General features: G+C 39.6%; 3 protein-coding genes and 1 pseudogene across 6 annotated transcripts; 2 read left to right on the forward strand and 2 right to left on the reverse strand.

Annotated features, from left to right (window-relative positions):
* Positions 1–394: 394 nt before the first annotated feature.
* LOC5518935 (CDAN1-interacting nuclease 1) lies at positions 395–7,097 on the reverse strand. 3 transcript variants are annotated; one of them, XM_048730046.1, is made up of 11 exons: positions 6,909–7,097; positions 6,305–6,350; positions 5,379–5,443; positions 5,147–5,207; positions 4,592–4,670; positions 4,314–4,393; positions 4,180–4,229; positions 3,133–3,200; positions 2,520–2,585; positions 2,068–2,173; positions 395–1,364 (listed from the first exon to the last, which is right to left on the reverse strand). In XM_048730046.1, exons 1-11 carry the CDS (start codon positions 6,998–7,000, stop codon positions 1,235–1,237), a joined length of 843 nt encoding a protein of 280 aa, XP_048586003.1. In that variant the 5' UTR covers positions 7,001–7,097; the 3' UTR covers positions 395–1,234. The 3 variants fall into 3 exon arrangements, with proteins under 3 accessions (XP_048586003.1, XP_048586004.1, XP_032219585.1); XM_048730047.1 differs by having other exon boundaries at positions 6,297–6,350; positions 6,909–7,091; XM_032363694.2 differs by lacking the exon at positions 6,305–6,350 and having other exon boundaries at positions 6,909–7,091.
* Positions 7,098–7,329: 232 nt separating this feature from the next.
* On the forward strand, positions 7,330–10,505 carry LOC5518934 (3-oxo-5-alpha-steroid 4-dehydrogenase 1). The gene is made up of 4 exons (XM_001638861.3): positions 7,330–7,675; positions 8,072–8,340; positions 9,155–9,305; positions 9,767–10,505. The coding sequence occupies exons 1-4, from the start codon at positions 7,365–7,367 to the stop codon at positions 9,831–9,833; spliced, it is 798 nt and encodes a 265-aa protein (XP_001638911.3). The 5' UTR covers positions 7,330–7,364; the 3' UTR covers positions 9,834–10,505.
* LOC116602309 lies at positions 9,992–16,212 on the reverse strand. Of its 2 annotated transcripts, none has more exons than XM_048730045.1 (7): positions 15,979–16,212; positions 15,517–15,633; positions 14,604–14,686; positions 13,906–14,045; positions 13,261–13,352; positions 12,249–12,282; positions 9,992–11,245 (listed from the first exon to the last, which is right to left on the reverse strand). In XM_048730045.1, the coding sequence occupies exons 1-7, from the start codon at positions 16,052–16,054 to the stop codon at positions 10,579–10,581; spliced, it is 1,209 nt and encodes a 402-aa protein (XP_048586002.1). In that variant the 5' UTR covers positions 16,055–16,212; the 3' UTR covers positions 9,992–10,578. The 2 variants fall into 2 exon arrangements, with proteins under 2 accessions (XP_048586002.1, XP_048586001.1); XM_048730044.1 differs by having other exon boundaries at positions 14,604–14,689.
* A 205-nt stretch (positions 16,213–16,417) lies between these two features.
* On the forward strand, positions 16,418–20,824 carry LOC125568257 (annotated as a pseudogene).
* Positions 20,825–23,106: the final 2,282 nt, after the last annotated feature.

Consider the following 23,106-nt stretch of genomic DNA (forward strand, 5'->3'; position numbering starts at 1 on the left):
CGTCGAGGCTCTGGGAGCAGGGTGGGGAAGGGGAACGCCTATTGTGTGTCACGAGACTAAAGTGTTTGTGCTTGCTATCGTGATCCGCAGGTCTCGTCTTAGAGCTAACAGACCATCAGAGTGACAACGCGTCCAAATACCTCACACAGAAAGCCGAGTACATTCTGGTGGAGAAGCGCGTGCAACAGACCTCAACAAGCGAGCCGAACAGCTCGCCATCACAGGACATCACATACGTACCTCTTCTGAACAAACTAGACAAATTCCCTAACTACCAGATGCGAGTAGCGCAACCCAGTCCCTCCCCGGCCAGTACGGGCGGCGGGAAGCATGGAAAGACGAGGAAAGGAAAGAGAAGGAAAGCTAATGGAGACTAGAAGAATACTACATAAAATACTTGACAACCATGCTAATCATCAAACAAATGTACATAGTGAAAAAAGTTAGATGAAAACGTTTAGTACATAGGGCAAAGTCTATCATATACTTTGTCATTGCATCCGGTACAGCAAATTCTGTTGACACGAAACCCGAAGCAATACACTGAAAATGACTCAATTTCTGTTGACACGAAACCCGATGCGCAAAAAATGTGTCTCTTCAAAACGTAGTTAAATAACGGAAAGTATATTTCGGCTTCAAAAGTGAACACCAAGAGATCTTGCACCTCTGAACCCCCGTAAGTAACAAAAACAAATCCCTTGATAATACGTACCGTATTGCCCGCTCGACAAAGTACAAGACAGACATCATTATTGTTCGACGTATTCCGACTGGAAACCGCGCGATTCCAAGAAGTCGCACGACTAAAAACTCCCGCTGCAGACCGCACGACTCTTTGTGAAAATTACATATTGGGAGAACTGCTTATGAAAAGGGTATTAAATCATTATCAATTTTACAGAAGTCCTGCTTGCATGCGAATGTCTCTATAAGAAGTGAGTGCGAAAATCCAGAGAATGAAAAAAACAAAAATACTAAACGGTCCGTAGCGAGCGGATCTTGAAACGCACTTCTTTACCCGTTGGACTCGGCCTAAACTTATATGCCTAAGCTTTACGAAACGGAGTAGGCTTTTCACGATTTACGACACCGGTTTCTCGATTACAATCTTGATCATGAAATGGGTGTATAAATTTTTACTGAGCATAATTCCCATATCTACCGATTATATACTTTGTCCGCTAAGAGCTAAAGAGTTCAACTATTCTATGGTGATAAGAGTAGACTAGGTTTAGTCCAACAGGGCGTCGAGTGTAACTATATCTACGGGAAACTCATCTTTGATTAATATCCCTCGTTCTCTGTTACAGTCCAGTTCATCAATAAAGCCAAACCAATAGATGACCAGGCCAGGACCAAACCTGAAATAGTAACGTGATTTTTATTAGTATAAGCCAAACCAGCCCGCGCTATAGCAAAACGAAACGCAAAAGATGGATCCTAACAGTGAAGTATTCCGTGTGACCATATAATTTATTTTCAAAATTATAAACACGGTTGATGTCTTTAACAGCATGGGCGTGGAAAGGGAGGGGGTACTGTGGATATGTATACCACCAAGTGATGAAAACAAATATAGTCTGGCATTCGGTGTTTTCCATCAGTGTCTGTCTGCACAGAAGATGTCTTAATAAAGACGAAAATTATCAGAGTCGACTACCAGTTTTCCGTGGAATACATTGATTAATATGGTAAGAGAGCACGACTATTTGGGTATTTTGATTAACTCCACTGTTAAATGAACACATTATAAATAAATAAATATTAGCATACACTGAATAAGTCTTAAACTTGGGAAGGTAATCGTCATCTTTGCAACTTGAATACTGAATAATGAGGGAGCATCCACAACGTGGTCGAGCCGAAACCAAAAAAGGAGGCCCCATGAAGCTGCCATGGCTTATGTCTGACCATGGGACACACAATTCCCAATAAGACAATATGCCTCCCCCCCTCCAGTACTCCATATCTAGGCTACGGCACTGTACAGGTGCGTACATCGCATCAAAGTTCTTGTATTTATAACTGCTTTTATTCATTATTTAAGTGGGCTTCGTGAATTACCTGTTCCAGTAGCTCCAGAACTGTTCCTTGAGGTACGCCTGATGGTTGTACTCGTCGCCAAACGACGCCTTACTCTCAATCCAGTTAACAACGTGACCATCTACAGCTAAAAGGCATAAATAACTTTGATTAACAGAGTCTTGAAAGAGTTAACAATAAACAATAATCAAGTTACAGGCAAGATGTTTATTCTTGGGATTCAGACTTAAATCAAAGAGGTACTTAATTGTGATATTATGCATTAAACAAAAAGCGCTAGAATTGCTGTCATGTTTTGGACACCATGTTGGTAGGTGTTGACCAACATCCCCTTGTCTTGTCTTGTCCATGTCAGTCCAGCAAGGCAGTCCAGCAATACCGACAGATTCTGGTGCTGTTTCACGGTGCTTTATTTTTCACAGATTTTACAGGAACTTGATAAAAGCGCTGCGTTGGTGTTCTTTTTTGAGTACCTATTGGTATTTCCAGCTTGAAGTCGGGAGTTTTGTCATATCCCTTGGCCCTCATAATATCCTCATCTGTCAACACACAAATGATACAAGTTACATGCAAGAGAATCTGTCAACATACAAATGATACATGTTGCATGCAAGATAATCTGTCAACAACCAACAGATATATGTTGCTTGTAAGAACATTTGCCAACACACAAATGATACATATTGCATGTTGCATGCAAAGAGTTGGCTGTTCAACTCACAAATGATACATGTTGCATGCAAGAGATCTGCCAACACACAAATAATATACGTTGCTTGCAAGAACATTTGCCAACATACAAATAATACATGTTGCATGCAAGAGAATCTGTCAACACACAAATGATACACGTTGCTTGAAAGAACATTTGCCAACACACAAATGGTACATGTTGCATGCAAGAGAATCTGTCAACACACAAATTATATATGTTGCTTGCAAGAACATTTGGCAACACACAAATGATTCCTGTTGCATACAAGAAAATATTCCAAAACACGAATGGTACTGTAGAAACAAATAGCTATGCAACAAACAAGTCTTCATGTATGGTAGTGTCATACCAAAAAGTTTTCCAATATTTACCAATAAATTCAATATTTCTGTTTTGTAGTTTCTCCTTCAAAATGAACTCATACTCATAGCCGACAGATCTGGAGTAGTGTCAAGGAGTGAGTGCCCCACACAGCATCTACAGAGACCCAAGGTGTGGGCAGTTTGTGAAATGAAAGGGGAGGGGAGGTTAAAAGATAATACAGGAATAGTCTTTACTTCCTATTCCTCCTTAGAACTTAAAATAGGTACTCCCTAAATAGATTGCTCTAATAACGAGAGGGACAGTCAGGGCTGGTCTATAATAGCCTGCAAAGGTGACTGGGCACCTTAAAATGACTTATTGCAGGTGCTACTGCCGATTTCAATAAGGGCAGGCCAGCAGCATTTACTACTTTGTCAGAAAGAAGGTTCCAGGTACGTATTGTTCTTGGAAAAGACAAATAATTAAAGGCCAGTACATTGGCCTGCAACTGCTGGTAAGTCCGGGAGTGTCTTCTAAGGCTTCAGGTATTTTTGTTAGAAATTAAAAAAAATATATATGCAGGTAAAGAGTTCTCAAGACCTGAGACCTCCGAAAATTAAAAGGTAGAACAGATGGAAACTATCTAATCTTCTTTTCCTCTCCTCCTCCTCTGGAAAATAGACAAAAATGCAAGACAAGTTCTTGCACTTTCCTCCTCTTTCTTTACTTTTATCAGTCCTCCACCTGGTAGAAAAACTCTCAAAACATAAAGGCTATATCAAAAACAGACACAACCTTAATCAGTAGTCACCATGGAGCTGTTTGGGGTCATCTGATTATTAAAACTTTTCAGCTATATGTTGAAAAGTACAATTGATTGAGTTCATAGCAAAACCAGGTAGTATGACCCGCAAATTATTGGATTGTGGGGGCCGGTTGAAAATCTGTGCTTGTGCAATAAAGGAAAAGAGGAACTTCCACCTGCATTTTGGAGTACAGACTAAGGAGTATCCCATATTTTTTTAGTCATTTATGGAATCTTGCCATGTTAAAAACAAACAAACTGGAAAGAATTCAGATGAAAAGGAAACCAGGCATTATGTTGTAAAGGATACCGCTTGATATTATCCACTAGAGGACCATAGTTTGGGTCATTCAGAATACACTGCAAACAATTCACAAATAGGAAAACATGAGAAAAGAAGGGTTAAAGCAAAGCAAACAACTAATGTAGATAAAACAAATATACCTGTTGTATTTCATAAGCCAAAACTTTGTCTTCCAAAAGAAATGGATCCTTCATTATTTGACTGACAACTGCTTTAGGTGCTGTAAAGATGATTAACACTTTGAATTTATTTTTTTGCTAGTTATGGACACATCATCAAAGTTACTACCCCAAAAAAATCAACCTAAAAACATCTCTGGGACCTCCTGTCATTTTCACCCCCCCCCCCCCCTCCATTACCTCTGCCAGAGTACCACCACCCCTTGAAAATAATGTTCACTGTTAAAGTGCATACTTACGGTGGTCTCCTTCATAGCAAGTTGTGGCAAGATGTCTCTCTAGAATGATTCTTGCAAACAATGAGTGTGACAGATCAACCTAAAAAATACAATAACACAAATACTTATAAGTATTAAATACTTATCAAGTAGTAAAATTATTGCACCAGAGTACTTCTTCGATATAATACACCAAAAAATGATAGCCAGCACTGCAATAAGTCTTTTAGACAAACTTGTTGTTGCGTGACCTCTGTGAATCCAAAATCCTTGTCTCATTTGGGAATAGCATGTAGTAAATCAACTGTCTAAACCAATCGATTGCCTGCACAAGCATCTCTTGCCAGTATCGAGTCCTGTTCAGGATGGCATTTTATGCATTTACATGTCTTCTTCAGGATGGGATGCCTGCAAAAATCAGTGTGTGCGCAATCCAATGAGCGAGAGGCAGTGTCCTCCTTCTGGCATTATGGATCTAAATCACCCTAATACCGGCAATGAGTCTGTTTTACCAGCAAGCTCTGGTCTTATGGACTAACATCTCATTTTATAAAAAAACAGGAAGCAAACTCATACCTCTTCAGCTAATCGAAGCATAACTGGTTCATCTGAATTCTGTGATTTCTCTAACAAATATCTGAGAAAAAAGACAGAACAAATGTCTTTTAAAATATTTTCTGCAGCCTAGCCTGGCAGAGGAAAGGATGCATTTTGAATAGAGGAAAGTCATTAAACCCACTCAACAATATCCAATTGGCACAAAATGGATAGTGAATGGAAGTGAACTCTAAATAAAGTCATGATTAACCTTTGATAGTAGCGCTCCATAACATCTGGTTTGTGATGTCTGTGGTGATTCTTGCGCGTCTTTTTCTGTTAATAATAGTCAAAGTTTAAAAGTCAAGGCAGCACAAAAGAGAAAAAAAACATTTAGAGTATCTTTTAAGCCTAAATAAACTAAAGAGTATTCCATGGGTAATATAAAAACCACTCTTTATGGTTGCAACTGTCAGGATCAATTTAATGTATGTACCTACAAAATGGTAAGAATTTTGGGGTCTATAACATCAACAATACCTTGTCTTCTCACTTTTTCTCAAAATTCTTATTCATGTTCATATTTAGAGACCATTTACATATTTTTATGGTAATCCAACTAACATTATAACATCGTAGGGAGAAGTGGACTGAGTTAGTATTTAAGATAATAAAACATGGTCAAAGAAAGCAGAAATTTAGTGTTTTACAAGGCAGGTATATAAGGAGTTGACACAGGAATTGCTCAGACAACAACCAGTGGTATTTTATCTTATCAAGTGTTGCCAGATTCTACACATTTTACCAAGTATCTACTGTATACCTGCACAGCCCCCTATCCCCTCTTCCTCCCTCCTCACCAAATCCTTGGTACATGCAAGAAGCAGGAAGTTCTTTAGGAGGTCTCATGCTAATGATGTCTGGAATCGCCCCAAACTTATTTTACAGTTAACCAGTAGTACTAGTATTACTAGTGCTATCTTTTAGGGATAAAAGCTGCCTCAACCACACCCAATGCGCCATCTCTAAGGGGTCCAAATTGCTGTTCACCACACAAAATCCCTTTCCCTTTGCCGTCAATCACCCCTGGCAGTTTTTATGGGAGTCTCCTTCTCGAGCCCATATCAAGGAAGGACAACAGTCAATATCAAACCCTAATTTAGAGTCAAAGAGAAAGTAGACTATCTACTATTCTACCTGGTAGTCTTGAGAGTAGATACTGATAAGAGTGTTGTAGGTTACACTGTGCAAGAAAATAAAGAATGGATGAGTGAACTTGTGTTCTTTCACATATATTGATTACATAGCCAGCTATTTTCCACTGAGCACTTTAAAAAAAATGATTTAAGTTTTATTTTAATTAATAAAATTTAATAACTTCCACCTCCTACTTATCAATTTCCACCACCATCTCTGAAACTTAATGAAACCCCTGATAGGTGTCAACTCACCCGCATTAGGCGGATGTCACAATATTATGTAATCACAAGCTTAATTTTTTGTGAGAAGGTTCATACATTCTCTGTATTCACCTGCATTGGCTCTCTTTTTTTTTTTTTTTTTCACCTTATTTCACCCGGGTTCACAAGATTTCTGCCAAGTTGGGTTGGCAGCTATGTGATTAATATAATCAAGGTAGATGGAGTATAAGCGACATCATACATAAACCAATAAGCTATAACATCTCTTCCAATAGTGTCCTTCCTTATCTTACTTATCCATATCCCCTTTCGCTCCTTCTGGCGCAAGGGAAATAACAACCTGTTGAACGGAAATAAGCTTATTACTGAATGAAACTTGCCCTGGGTATTGAAGTGCGATTGATTTGAGACATTCTCGGGATCCATAAGTATGCATCAAAGAGAGGATCTGATTATATATCTCGAGCTTCATTCTTGGAACCGTGCGCAAAACATCAATTCGCAATCAAATCGGTCCACACGGCACCTACGGCACCCACCATTTTGAAAATCGCGCGAGGCATGAGACTCAACACAGGTAACCCATCACAAATACATAAGTAATACAGTTTGAACTTCAAAGGCTGAAAATCGAAGTTCTGTATGAAGCATGATTGAAATAGTAAATGATAATATCACGTATTATGCTTCATACTTGCTATAAAAGCGGTGGTTTCGAGAAAAAAGTCGTAACAAAATATAGACCGGGAAGCCTGTGGTCACTTCTATTGGACCCAGACTTCCCGGTGTTGTGTGTCCAAGAAGAGAAATAACAAAAGGTCCGCAATACCCCTACAATGGATGCAATTAGAGCGATTCTCGACAAATACACTGAGCTTGAGGTCATATTTTTCTTATGCACGTGTATCAATGCGTTTGGAATTCTAACAGCTCTGCTGCTACAGTGTCTAAAGGCGGAATACGGGAGATATTTCAACTCCAAGTCGGAGGCCCGGTGGGGCTGGGGGGTTAATGCGAAATTCGCTTGGTTCACACAAGAGACTCCAATGCTGGCCCTTCCCGTGTACTATATGCTGTCGACAGGCCGTTTGGGATGGAATCCAAATTCTGTGTTACTATCGTTTATCATTATTCATTATTTTCGACGGTAAGTCTTGATTATGCAATAGGGTATGCTGGGGGGGGGGGAATAATAACATAACTTTCTTATTATAGTTATTATTGTATTAAAGGTTGATTACACACACTAATGATAAGGATAAGGTTTCACTGACGATTCCCAATAAAGGATGACAAGACCTACCCTCTTGGCTTGAGCCCCCCTTTCACATGTCCTGGGTGGTTCCAATTGTCCTAAGCATAGATGGCATATAAAGCAAAACAGAACACATGGTGGGGGACTATGTATAAGGAACAGGTTAAGGGGGGTCACTTTATCCTCATTGAAATACAGGTTGAATATTGCCATGACCAATTAACCACAGGACTGGCAAGACCTATCCTACCTGTGTCCAAACTAAATTATAATGATTTGCTTTCTTAGGGTGTTCATTTACAGTTTCCAGCTGAAAGGAGGAAAACCTACTCCAATTTCCCTGTGGCTTATGTGTATTGTATACACCCTAACCAATGGATATATACATGGCCGCTACTTCACAGAGTATGCTAAATATGACAAAAAATGGCTCTCAGATCCAAGGTTCTTGTGTGGAACTCTCATGTTCTTTACTGGGCTTTTTCTTAACATCCAGTCGGATAATATTCTTACTAGTTTAAGAAAGCCAGGAGAGGTCGGATATAAGATCCCAAGAGGTGAGAGATATCTACATTTTTGGTGGTTAGTTCCTCGAAGATTATATTATAATTCATGTAATGATGTGAAGCTCTGCTTGACTAGCCTAAGCTACCTGAGAGCAAAGCCAGGCAGATTTTTATTGTTATTACTAATGAATCTTGAGCCCTTAGGGTTATTTTAGAGGTAAGTGTGTATTCTGATATCTGATTTGTTAGTTCCCTATAGGTTTACCTTTGGTCTCCTTTGCATCTGTCACAAAAAAGCACTGTTGCCACTAGCATTTTTTTGTAACAGACCTGCAACATATGTGAAAGGGATAAATTTCAAATTTGCAGGGAAGAACTTCTAGCGAACTTGTGACTGGTAAGCAATGTGCATGTTTGTCCAAAAAAAAACAAAAAACAGTCAGCTATATAAAAGATAACTGATGTATCTCTTTAATTTTGTACTAGTATATAATGCAATAAAATGTAGGAAATGCAGATAGCAATCCTGCCTTGGAAACCCCTTTTCTTGATACAGTGTGACCTGAAAACTTGAAACACAGAGGCGGATATGGGAAGGGGAGATCTTTGTGACCTTTCGAGGACCACTGAATCAGTTATAAGCCGTCTATCTGGCATTATCCACCCCTCATTTTGAAAGCCTGGATCCACCCCTGAAATCTCATTTATTACCTAAAAATCAAAACTACTTATTAAAATATCAAGCTCACTTATTAATAATTATGCTCACTTAATTATTAGTCAAGACCACTTTTTCTCCCTAAACATTTCATAGAACATGCATTTAATGATTTCCATAAAATCCTTTTGCTTTGGCCTGTTTCAGGTGGTCTTTTCGAGTATGTGTCAGGTGCAAACTTTTGCTCTGAGATTTTAGAGTGGAGCGGCTTTGCACTTGCAAGCTTTAGTTATCCAGGTTTCACATATGCATTCTTCACCCTATGCAATGTTGGACCCAGGGCAATACAGCATCACAAGTAAGCAAAAGGATAAATAATGCATTGATGTTGGGCTATGCAGTTAAGGTGTATGACAATCATTGTAGACATGGAAATTTTGAGTTGTTCAGTTCCCGTTACCATATCCATTCATTAGGAATAATACTGCAACACACAAAGGCTTACAGCGCGACCAAGAAAACCGTGAACACCAAAAATATGTATGGAATGTTTGTTCCAACCAATAACTCGCGAGATATTCAAACAGTTAACTAGAAACATCTCTCAGCGTCTGATTCGTCAGAAGACAATAAACATTACACACATATTTCAGGTGTTCACGGTTTAACTGGTTGCGCTGTAATTTAGTCCTATAGCATTTCAAAGGGTACGATTTTTAATGCGCAGTTTCATCCAAACAATGTGATATTCCACAAACCTGTTCTCATATTCTACTGCCATAGTAAGTATTAACTCAGTTTTTATTTTTTTCTTTCCAGGTTTTATGTGGAAAAGTTTGAGGATTATCCAAAGTCTCGCAAGGCCCTAATACCATGGTTGCTGTAATCAAGAGTACACAAAGAAATCAGTTGTTGTTGATGTATTTGATATTAGCTGGTAGTATTACTTCAACAAGCATAATATGTTTTACAGAACAGTAAACAGGTGTTTATAAGAACCTAGAATTTTCAAGATCAGGCTGATTCGGTTCTTATAAAACAGGATACCTTTCATTTTTTTTATTTATTTCTTATATACTTACAGTACTATGCTGAATTATAACAGTCTCTATTTAGAATGTTTGCTTTAACAGTAACAATCAATGCGGAGCACAACATGTAGCCTATGTTATATTCAAATTGTTTTTCAAATAAAAACCTATTCTTAACCACTAGGCTGATAAGGTCTCTATAAGAAGGGTGCTTATCAAAATGACACATTTTAGCCTGTATATTCTTAATCTCTAGGTTCTTATACACAGGTTTTTACTGTTCATGTGATAGAGTGGTTTTTAAAATCCTGTGCAACAAAATGTAATTGTTAATGTGTAATACGTGTAATAAGCCAGATCAAAGACACTACAGTATATTAGTACTAAATAAACTAAATAGTATTTCACAGGTTTTCCAAAACCATTCTAGTATTGTTGTAAGTATTTATACAAGCAAAAGACTAAATAAATCTCTTCTTGATTTATTTATAATGAAAAACATAAAATAAACTTTGAACATAAACCCATTGTTATAGCTCAATTTTTTTTTGATTTTGTCTTTCTATGCCCCCCCCCCAAAAAAAAGGCCTGCCATGTCATTCATTTTGCTAATCTCAATCTTCTTCTCTGTAGGGCTTCAGCCCTTTTACGTTCTATATCTTCCTTTGAATACTTGCTAACTTTAGTAAATCTGCTAGTTTGCAGGGGATGTATTGTAGTGTCATAATGTTTTGCACCTGTTTTGTCAGTTTGTTTACCATTGTTTTGACCTAGCTTTTGGCTTTTGGAAGCATGTATATTCCAAGAAGCATTGTTAGTAATATGCCTTATATTATTGACTGTCTGTGACTGTTCAACCTCCTGTAGAGTACTCAACAGAATGCTATCCTCATCTTCAAGACCATCTGTGAAGTCCCAAGACTCAGTGACAATGCTATCATCCAATGCAACCATTTCCTCGCCCTTGCCCGCAGATTTTAGGTTTGTGGCTGAAGCCTCCTTTTGCCCTCCACTATCAAGCATTTGTGTGTGTGAAAACACTTGAGTCTCAGTTTCACACATGCCAGAAATATCAATTTGACTAAGTAAAATGTCATCATCTGGATCCTCCTCCCAAAAGCAGCCATCAGAATCTGAGGGCAGTAGAACAGGTGATATGACAACCCCAGTTGTGTCTTTGCCTTTGTCTGGGACCATTGATGTAGTGGTACCATTTGGCAATGGCGTCAGTGGTTTGCGATGCACTTTGGGGAAGCTGCAAGAAGTACTGCAGAAAAAGGTTTGTTGGTCAATTTTGGTGATTTTCACTATGCCTATGCTGAGTTATTTTTTATTTTTAAGTGAAGGATTACCCAGTCTAGTCAATTGTTTAAAATTCGATACCGATTAGGCAATCAATAAATCGAAAACAAACAATGACAGCTAATTGATTTTTATTGAATTTAAAAATCGAATTATTGAATCGATTATTGAATTTAAACATCGACTGCACTTTACAACTGATGAATTGAATTCTCATGTATTGGGGTTCCCAGGTAGTTGTTTTCTCAAGCATCCCTGCGGTCACTGGGATGACTGAGGTGAGGTGAAAACTTGCCATGGTCGCTAATCAAGTTCACAAACAAGTGACTTAATTTTTGCAAGACATTGACCCGACTTCGTTAAGCCTGCAACGCAGGCATTAACCCGGTGTCTTTAACTCCTTTTCCTCTTCGCCCTGTTTTTTTATTTTTGTTCAAAATCCAAGATGGTGGCTAAGAATCATTAAGTCTGGTTTTTGTCGATATTAACACCAGCAAAACACCTACATTGCTGGCTATCATGTCTGCCTTGTCATTGTGCTTTTCTAAGTTTCTGTTTACATTTGATAAATCAAAAGAAACAATATAGTAAATGTTGGAAATTACACTGAAAATTCTTATTCAAGTCTAGGACCCCCAAAAAAACTACTACTTTACCAATATATATTCCAAAATAACTACAAAATACCTGCTGATCCGCAAATTTTCTAACATTTACTGTATGATCAATTTCCGCACTTCCCTAACGATTTTGAACAATTTGACAAGACCAGGAGATCATTACAAACAGTTATACCTATGAACAAGCAAAATATGTATAGAATGCTTGTTTGGAACAATCACATAAGTCTTAACAAGTTTTGACGCTTGCAATTTCATTTGTGATTTGTTAGAAGGCAATTACCATTCTACACCCACTGTATTACAGACCCTGCTGTTATTTCTTTATAAAAAAAAGTTTATTCTAACCTTGGCTTAGGAGGTTCCATATCCATTCCAAATCCTGAAAAGAAACAGAAAAATCAGCACATTTCTATGGGTGTGAATAAATGAACACATACCAGCAGCATCTGGTAGTCAAATGAACACATACCAGCAGCATCTGGTAGTCAAATGAACACATAAATACCAGTAGCATCTGGTAGTCAAATGAACACACACATACCAGCAGCATCTGGTAGTCAAATGAACACATACCAGCAGCATCTGGTAGTCAAATGAACACATACCAGCAGCATCTGGTAGTCAAATGAACACATACATACCAGTAGCATCTGGTAGTCAAATGAACACACACATACCAGCAGCATCTGGTAGTCAAATGAACACATACCAGTAGCATCTGGTAGTCAAATGAACACATACCAGCAGCATCTGGTAGTCAAATGAACACATACCAGCAGCATCTGGTAGTCAAATGAACACATACCAGCAGCATCTGGTAGTCAAATGAACACATCCATACCAGTAGCATCTGGTAGTCAAATGAACACATACCAGCAGCATCTGGTAGTCAAATGAACACATACATACCAGTAGCATCTGGTAGTCAAATGAACACATACATACCAGTAGCATCTGGTAGTCAAATGAACACATACCAGCAGCATCTGGTAGTCAAATGAACACATACCAGCAGCATCTGGTAGTCAAATGAACACATACATACCAGTAGCATCTAGTAGTCAAATGAACACATACATACCAGCAGCATCTGGTAGTCAAATGAACACATACCAGCAGCATCTGGTAGTCAAATGAACACATACATACCAGTAGCATCTGGTAGTCAAATGAACACATACATACCAGTAGCATCTGGTAGTCAAATGAACACACACATACCAGCAGCATCTGGTAGTCAAATGAACACATACATACCAGCAGCATCTGGTAGTCAAATGAACACATACCAGCAGCATCTGGTAGTCAAATGAACACATACATACCAGTAGCATCTGGTAGTCAAATGAACACATACCAGTAGCATCGGGCTGCATCTGGCTGGCCAACATCTCCAGCTCCTTGGTCAGCTGCTTGACACTTGTCCTCTTGCCTCTGTGCAAACCTCTTCTACAAATGAGTAAAGTAGAACCTATAAATATCAAGTTGTTGAAACTTTCAAAAAAATGATTTTATCTTTATCTTCAGACAATGATATAAACTTTAATTCGAAGAGATTAATATACTTCCAATTATTCCTTTCTTTGAATCACCATCTTAATTAATCAAGAAATCGTAGGTTTTGAATCACAATCTGAATTAATCAAGAAATTATAGATTTGAATGCCTCTTAAGACACAACCTAAGGGTGGTTCTTTTACTCCAGAATGAGAATGATTAGAAAAGAAAAAGCATGCATTCGTTTACTCCGTGTTCCTATTCCGGAATGGAATGAAGGCCATTACACCCATTCTGCTACCTGTAGCAGAATGCCTTGAATGCCACTCTGAACATTCTCCACCAACCATTCCCATTTCAGAATGATCGGAAAAAAATGTGCCCTTGGTTTAAAGTAGCACAATAGTATTAATATGATAGATAAACTTATTTTTTTATGGGTGGGGTGCAAAGCTTAGAAATGAGCTTGACTCTTGGCCTAGGAAATCCATGAAACAAAACGGACCTTGGTCTTCTAGCAGGTGTCTGAACACTCTTCCTCCTACCATCCCTCCCAGCTGCCTTCTTGTGCTCATCATCAGGCTGGGCAGCCTCACGCTGCATCCAGTAATTCAATAGTGAGCTTCCCTCAGGAGTCTGTCCTGTCTGAATACAATGATACAGACATTACAGTAAAAACCGGCATATACAGTATGAACCTAACCTATAACAACCTGTTAGGATAAGGCTAGGCTAATTATTAAACTATGTTTATTATTTGTTGATTTATATTTTGGAGGCATACATGTTACAGCTTAGTTTAAATTAAGATTAAACCTTTAAAAACTCCCAAAAGCATGTCTATCCTTTAAACGCGAAACCGCGCTATTAAAGGGATAGGGATGCCCCTTTTCACACCTCGAGAAGTTTGAAATCAGAACCAACATGGCGGACTAACCATTAGGCAGAGCGATAGACACAAAATTGCATAATAAAACTCTGAATGCGTCCTTTTAAAACCCAAATAACTTCCTCATCTTTCTCAACTTAATGTTTCTTTCTAGCTTTGCTAGTTTATATGTAACAAAATATTCGATTTCGATAAGAAAATCTGATACGTCTTGACAGCTTGAAGGGCTGAGAAACAACTGAAGGTGTCGCTGCCCTGGGCACACTCCTTTTATAGTGCGGTTTCTCATTTAACATACTTCCATATGATGTTACCTTGTCAGCAAGTCTCTTGACCAAGTCCGAGATCTCCCCTCCACTACTACTACTGCCACTTTCTGCATGCTTCTTTCTTTTGCCTGCTGAAGCAAATAAAAGGAACACAGTAATTGGTGATTCCTCCAAGTGATAATATAGAAAGTCAAGCCTCACTGTAACTAGATAATAAGGGCCAAAGGCTCTTTCAAGTTATATGGTACAAAAGTTAAATAAGGTTACTTACTAATTGTTTTAATATTTTTGGAGCCTTACAGGTCCTGCTGGGTTTTTTTTTTGCCTTCGTATCACCTTACTAGAACTAACTTTTCACTTATGAAGAAATAGAAGACAGAGAAGAAAGTGCAGATGTAAGAATTTCCCAGATGTGAGAATCACATGTAAACAAATTATGGGGGACAGAGAAAGATGAAAAGTGACATTCCTTTTCTTCCTTTACATGGGCAGTAAGCACCTAACATTTCTGCTTTTTTTATCCAGGGAAAATAGGCCTTAGTTTGATGTGTATGCCAGAAATCTCTAAAGTTAGACCCTTCCACTAACTTATAGTTTAACGTGTGTACCAGACATCTCTGAAGTCAAGCCCTTCCACCTAACCCATAGTTCAACTTGAATACCAAAGTGAGTCCTTTGTGATATGTTTGACACTCCCATAGTTCAAAGTTTTAACCAAAGTTCTTTGGTATGTTACAGTAGCTCCCTTGTAAATATCACTGTTTTTCTTGTATATACCCTGGCTAGCAGAGGCTTGAGCTTCACTTGGCATGACAGTAAACGAATGAAGCTCAAGCCTCTGGTACCCAGAAACCCAAGAAATCAACCCAGCTGTCACTAGGAAGATATGGACACTACAACATTTTACCAACTATACTATTTCTTTTTTCCTTCCCACTTAGTAACAACTATGACTCACCTAGATTGAGCGTGCTAGAAGGCGAAGGAGAATTGTTATCCCATACGATATCGAGACCATGGTCAAGAAATGAGTTATTGGAAGTAACACGTCTTGGGGTGCACTGAACGTTCTTTCCTGTCAAGAAAACAGTGGAATATGATGGATTTCGGGTACTTCTTTAAATGCGAGAAAAAGAAATAAAGTTACTGTTATAAAGTATTACTTTAAGCACAAACCGCTCGGTAATATCAGCGAAAGGTGAAAACGAATCCGTGAAAACACACAGAAGTTCAAAGATAATAAACAAAAGAGTCGTTGCTTTATTTAGGTTAATAGAAACGTCTTTATCGGTCAATTCTCGTCGAGTTTAGCACACGTTTTAAAATAACTAGAGTCTATCAAAATATTCGGTATATAACGGTTCATAGAACGCAGAATAAAAAAAAACGAGGCGAGCTCGGAACTTGAACGCAAACTTACCCCGGCTTGTCGAGCGATTGGGAGTCTTGTCAACAGAGCGCTTCTTTCTCATCGGAAAAGCATCTGTAATACTCATTACAAGCCTTTCCACTGCTTATAAGCTTGTTGCGATGAATTCAACTCATAACTTTCGAGAAATATGTGTAAAAAAAGTGCAGAATAAAGTGCTTTACATGTGAAGACGATACGACGCTTACAAAATGGCGCCGGGAGTTTGAATAAGCCTCGACTTGATGCAACGCCTATGATTGGTCACTTAGTCTCTGTGGTAAAAAGGGGTCCCATGAGATCGGCAGAAAAAAAAAAGAAGGAAAAACACGATTGCGTTGCGGTATGTACTGAAGCATATATTTTTTGTCATAACTGTGTGGTCTAATACCGTGGGTTCCGGTGGCTCAAAGTCTTTTCTAACCACCCCTATCCTTTTGGGAGATGTAATGTTTGGGATTCCTGTTTTGTATGACCGCAAGGTTTTCTGGGTAGCAGCAATAAACACCGAGAGTCCGCCATTACTGTTTATTCGTTTTGATCCTAAGGTTTTTCTCAAATACATTACATTTTTTGGCGACGAGGATTTCGGAAATGGCAACCTACGGCAAAATAGACGAATTCGACAGAGATTCTGATTCATGGGAACAGTATATCGAGCGTCTAAACTTCTATTTTGAAGCAAATGGAGTAACTACGTCTGACGATGACTTGAAAATACGCCGTGCAATCCTCCTCAGTTCGGTAGGAAAAAAAACCTACAAATTAATGTCTGACCTGCTGGCCCCAGCGAAACCTGGAGAGAAATCTTATGCTGACTTGTGCACCTTGGTAAAGAGCCATTTCAACCCAAAACCGAGTGAAAGCGTGCAACGGCACAAGTTCAATAACCGTTTCAGATTGAGCGGGGAGAACGTGTCTGACTTTGTAGCGGCTCTACGAAACATGGCAGAATACTGCAATTTTGGTGGCAGTCTGGAAAATATGCTGCGTGATCGTCTGGTGTCTGGAATTAACAATGAAAGAATCCAAAGGCGTTTGCTATCAGAAGAGAACTTAACTTTCAAAAAAGCTTACGACATTGCTTCGTCTATGGAAACGACCGCACAGCACATGGCCGATCTTCAATCTGCTCCTTCTACGTTAAGTTCAACGTCTGCATCTGTAAAAAAGGTCAGTTTCTTCGCCCTTACCGCGTTCTAAAAGCGAAAATAAAGAGTGTTATCGTTGTGGAAAAAATCACCACCCGTCAAAATGTCGTTTCAAGGAGGCCACGTGCCATTATTGTAAAAAGAAAGGACATATTGTTGCCAAATGTCTCAAAAAAGCAAAAAAGTCGTCCGAGACAACCAAGCCAAATTCAAACCACCATCCAAAACAAGGGAAACCAGCAATTCATGTCCTGGATACTGATAAAGAAATAGAAGATGAAGATATATATCCATTGTTTGCTGTCAGTCAAGGCAACCGCCAAAATCCGTATGTAGTAGATGTTGAATTAAATGGTCTTAAAGTTCAAATGGAACTGGACACTGGTGCATCACTTTCAGTAATCGGAGAGGACATTTTTGATCAATTGAAGAACATTGAGGGTTCATCTCTCAATCTGCAAGATACCAAGCTAACCTTGAAAACATACACAGGGGAGACAATTCCAGTTTTAGGAAAGCTTGTAGTGGAAGTCAAGTACAAGGACTTCTTTGAACACTTGCCAGTTATAGTTGTACAAGGCAAGGTGCCCAGTCTCTTTGGACGAGATTGGTTACAACATGTTAAGTTGTCATGGCCAGAGATTTTCCTAGTTCAAGTGGTATCCCCTGATGTGTCTGACCTGCTAAAGAAACATGAAGATTTATTCAAGGAAGGACTAGGGACAATTCAAGGAGTGAAAGCAAAGATATACGTTGATCCTCAAGCCAAACCCAAGTACTTCAAACCTCGCACGTTAGAATATGCACGACGTCAGAAGGTAGAGAGAGAATTGGACCGTTTGTTAGAAGAAGGAACAATTCGTCCAGTTCAATTTTCGGAATGGGCAACACCCATTGTGCCCATTGTCAAATCTGATGAGTCTATACGCATTTGTGGAGACTTCAAAGTTACTTTGAACCAAGTTAGCAAACTTGACAATTACCCAATTCCTAAAACAGAGGATCTGCTAGCTCAACTTGGAGGTGGAGTGCAGTTTACAAAACTAGATCTGAGTCAAGCTTATCAACAACTTGAGTTAGATGAAGAATCAAAGAAGTACACCACTATCACCACTCATAAAGGCCTATTTGAGTACAATAGACTGTGCTACGGCATTGCCTCAGCCCCTGGGATTTTCCAACGCACAATGGAAAATTTACTGCAGGGTATTCCGAATGTTGTAGTACGAATAGATGATATTCTCATTGCCGGGAAGACATCAGCAGATCATCTCAAAAGTCTAACAGAAGTCCTGTCACGTCTGGACAAAGCTGGCGTCCGTCTTAAACGTTCGAAGTGCATTTTTCAAGCACCTGAAGTCACTTACCTGGGACACCGCATAGACAAAGATGGTATCCACCCCCTTGACGAGAAAATCAAAGCAATTCAAGAGTCACCGAGACCTTCTAATCTGAAAGAACTGCAAGCCTTTTTAGGCATGCTTAACTATTACGCTTGTTACATACCTAACATCACTACAATACTATCTCCTTTACATCAGCTGTTAGTCAAAGACACACCTTGGAACTGGAGTGAAGCACATGAAAAATCTTGGAACCAAGCCAAGTCCACACTTCACTCTTCACAACTTCTAGTGCATTACAGCTTGGAAAGAGAGTTAACCCTTGCTTGTGACGCATCACCATATGGTCTTGGTTGTGTTATTTCACATGTGATGGATGATGGGACTGAACGTCCTATTTCATATGCCTCACGTACTCTGTCCCCAGCCGAAAAGAACTATTCACAGCTCGACAAAGAGGCAGCAGCCATCATGTTCGGGGTGAGGAAGTTCCACTCATACTTATATGGACGGAGTTTTACCATCTACACTGATCACAAACCCCTGCTGGGTCTGCTACAGTCAACTAAACAAATACCGACCTCAGCCTCACCACGCATATTGAGGTGGGCGGTATTCCTGTCAGGCTACTCATACACTTTAGTATATCGAGAAGGCCAGAAAAATGGTAATGCCGATGGCCTGAGCCGGCTGCCATTGCCAAATGAAACCAGAAATGTTCCAGTGCCTGGCGACATTATGTTTGTAATGAATCATCTTGAAGTCAACACACCCGTTAAAGTCAAGGACATTGAGCGTTGGACCTCAAAAGATCCTATTCTTAGTGCAGTACGACACCAAGTAATGTCCGGTTGGCCCAATTCAAATGATCGCATTGAGTTCAAGCCCTACTCTTATAGAAAGCACCAACTTAGCTGTCAGGATGGCTGTCTACTCTGGGGCTCTCGCGTAGTCATTCCTCCTCAAGGAAGAGTCAAGCTTCTCCAGGAACTACATGATGGACATCCTGGAATGGTTCGCATGAAAATATTAGCCCGAAGCTATTTCTGGTGGCCTGGCCTGGACGCGGATATTGAGCAAAAGGTGAAAGATTGCACAAGCTGCCAAAGTAATGCTAAGGCACCTTCTACTGCACCCCTACATCCGTGGGAGTGGTCGTCTAGACCTTGGTCTCGCATACATATTGACTATGCAGGACCTTTCGAAGGACACATGTTCCTGGTGATCGGTGATGCCTATAGTAAGTGGATCGAGGTATTCAAGACAAACTCCAGTACTGCTGCAGTAACCATCCAGAAGTTAAGAGAATGCTTCTCAGTACATGGACTGCCTGATATCATTGTATCTGATAATGCAACTGCCTTCATAGGTGAAGAATTTGCCCTTTTTATGTCTGAGAATGGCATAAAACACATCACTTCAGCACCTAAACACCCAGCATCCAATGGATTTGCTGAAAGATATGTTCGCACTTTCAAGGAAACAATGAAGAAGATGGGAGGGGAAAAGGAAAACTTAGACACAAAGTTAAGCAGATTTCTACTAAGCTATCGTACCACACCTCATGCAACCACTGGTAAAACACCTGGTGAGCTATTAATGAACCGGAAGCTGAAGACGCGCTTGGACCTGGTAAACCCCCTTAGTCAGGACACAATTCGCACTCGTGTAGAAGATAAACAGCTCGCACAGAAGAAACAACACGACAATCTAGTGCCACTCAGAGAATTTCAAGTGAATGACCCAGTATTTGTCAAGAATTTTTCATATGGTCCAAAGTGGTTATGTGGAACAATTATTCAACAGTCAGGACCGGTTTCGTATGTCGTTCAACTCAGTTCAGGTGGAGTGTTTCGACGACATGTCGACCATCTTCGCCTGAGGACAAGCACACCCACAGTCGCCAATGATCTTCAGAGTTCAACAGAATTGGCCCAAGTTCCAATGCAAACAACTGTACCCAAGCAGATTCCAGAGGAATTTAAGGAACCTGAGATCACAGTTCCAGAACCTTCATTGGAACCGAAGAAGACAGAGCTTCCAGCTTCTGAACCTGCAAGTACTCTGCGAAGAAGTACTCGACTCAAAACCACACCTACTCACCTCAAAGACTATGTATGTTAATTTTAAGCAGCATATCACACACTGTGTACATTTTTCCGGATCTGATGGATTGACAACTTGTCAAGAACTTGTCATGGACATTGTTGTTGTTTTTTTTACTTGTTGACATATTGTGTGTATAAATTTGATAGTTTTACTGGCCTCAGCAAGCAAGTATATCTTAGTTGTAAACTTGGGTGGGGCAGTATGTAATGTTTGGGATTCCTGTTTTGTATGACCGCAAGGTTTTCTGGGTAGCAGCAATAAACAACGAGAGTCCGCCATTACTGTTTATTCGTTTTGATCCTAAGGTTTTTCTCAAATACATTACACGAGATGAGTAAAGAATGTCAATCACCCACTTCTTTGTTATTGTTTATCATTGAAAATGCAGCGGTTTATTCGCAAGGTAACTTCAAAATATTGATCTACGTATGAACTCTGATATGTTATTGATGATATTTGATTGAAAATATCTTGTTTACTTGTTTTAATTATTAGCCGATAGAAATGGAGGCTTTTTGTGTGACTTGGTATTAGCGGGAGCAGAAAATGGCCGCTGTGTCTACTTGCACGGCTTCCTGTAAAGGAGGGAAAAAAAAAACAGCTACACGGCTGTCTCCAGTTTTCTCGATTTTTAGGACGTGGAAGTGTTTTAAAGCAAGAAACTTGTTATTTAGGCTAAAAAATGAGAAAATGGGAGACAGCCGTGCAGCTAGTTTTTTTTTTCTCCTTTACCGGAAGCCGTGCAAGTAGACACAGCGTAAAATGTCCTGGGATCATTTCGGGTCCTGTACAGAACTCCACGCTTCGTACATACTTTGCCGAGCATTTGCGGGCCGCTTGTTGCATAGCTTTTCAGGCTAAAAATCGTCGCTTGGCTGTTCTAAATAATCTAATCGTGGAAGTGTTTTAAAGCCAGAAACTTGTTATTTAGGCTAAAAAACGAGAAAATGGGAGACAGCCGTGCAGCTAGTTTTTTTTTTCTCCTTTACCGGAAGCCGTGCAAGTAGACACAGCGTAAAATGGCGGCGTGATTAGCCCTTTCACTCCTAGGTACTTTTGAGCAACATTGTAAGAAAAACAGACTGAAAAAAAGAAACCACCACAAAGAGTCCAACACTACAGTTAAGCTAAGCTACCGCTGACCCAAGACGGTATGCCTTGAAGTTTCCAACAATGCACTGCAGTGCCTTTTCCTTCTAGCGACGGCACTGCTACAGCCTGTTGCTTACAACAGTTTTGCTTGTAATTTGCTTAAAAATTACAGCTTTTTCACATCTGGAGAGTGCCTTAGAACATCATGAAATCTTTTTGGGCATAATTAATGCTGTGCTTATGGATGTTTGCACGCTGAGGTTGATTCAATGCATACCTGTCAACCTTCGAAAATCTCAAGGCTTGATAATTTTTAGGGGGGAGGGGTGGGGTATATTCGTTTTTTGGGGGAGGGGTGGGTTTAACCTTGCAGGCGTTTGCCGTATAGAAAGCTTTTACGAACAAATCCACTTATGGATCGCACGAGGGTGTTAGATAAATTGCACTACGCAAGTGAATTATTGTTTCAAATATTTTAATAGAAAATAGTCAAAATTACGATTTTCAGAATAATTTTTTGGAAGCGATAAAAATCGCTAAAAAGCGGGAGATTTGGTGCTCAACGCGGGGGAGCGGGAGAAGGGTTCCAAAATCTTGAGACTCCCGCCTAATGCGGGAGAGTTGACAGGTATGTCAATGGGAAAATTCCTTGTCTGGGCTTCACCAAGTGAGAAAGGAATTTTCTGGTGAATGGCCTCATACTCTCCAATGTGGGCCATCTTTGCTACCCAACCTTATTCAAAAATTGTTTCCAGGCTTATTCTGGGTTCCTTGGACCTGGAAATGTTTTGTTTGGCTTCGGGGCAAAAAAAAAAAACTGTTATGATTGTGGGGGAAGAGATTGCCCGCCTGTCTGTCAAGGTGTTTCCAAGACTCCCGTGATGCAGTGCAGGCATGCAAAATAGGCTAAACATGGTGACCCGCTTCTAATAGAGGTTCTAGCTCTGATTATTGTGACTGATTGCTGTAAAATGGGACCTGACGGAGCGCAATAAAGGTATCTATTGGTGACTTGATCTGTGTTTGCTTGTCTCTATTTGTAGTTCGGAATTTTGTGTCTTTTTTGCTAAGAAATGTTTTTAAGTTTAAGCATTTGTTTACGAATTGGTCAGAAATTAACAAATTGACCCCTCAACCGGCCTGTACCGGCTTTGGGAAGTACCCACAACCCAAAAAATTCATAAATGCAAACTAAACACAACAAGATAAAGATACTCAGGCATCAGTCTAAGGGATAAATGGTCTTGAAGATATGCATCCAACCAAGGTGTTGGCAACTACTCTTAAGCCAAATAATAGCACAGGTTCTTTGACAAATTTCAAATCGAACAAGAAAAAAAATGCAGAATCACCCCTCTCAATAAAACGCTCAAAATACAACACAAGGAAGAGAGATCAGCAAACACAGCTCAAGACACAAATAGATACCTTTACTCTGATCCTCC

This window comes from Nematostella vectensis, chromosome 7 (assembly GCF_932526225.1).
Source record: "Nematostella vectensis chromosome 7, jaNemVect1.1, whole genome shotgun sequence".
In the NCBI taxonomy this organism is placed as follows: Eukaryota; Metazoa; Cnidaria; class Anthozoa; order Actiniaria; family Edwardsiidae; genus Nematostella; species Nematostella vectensis.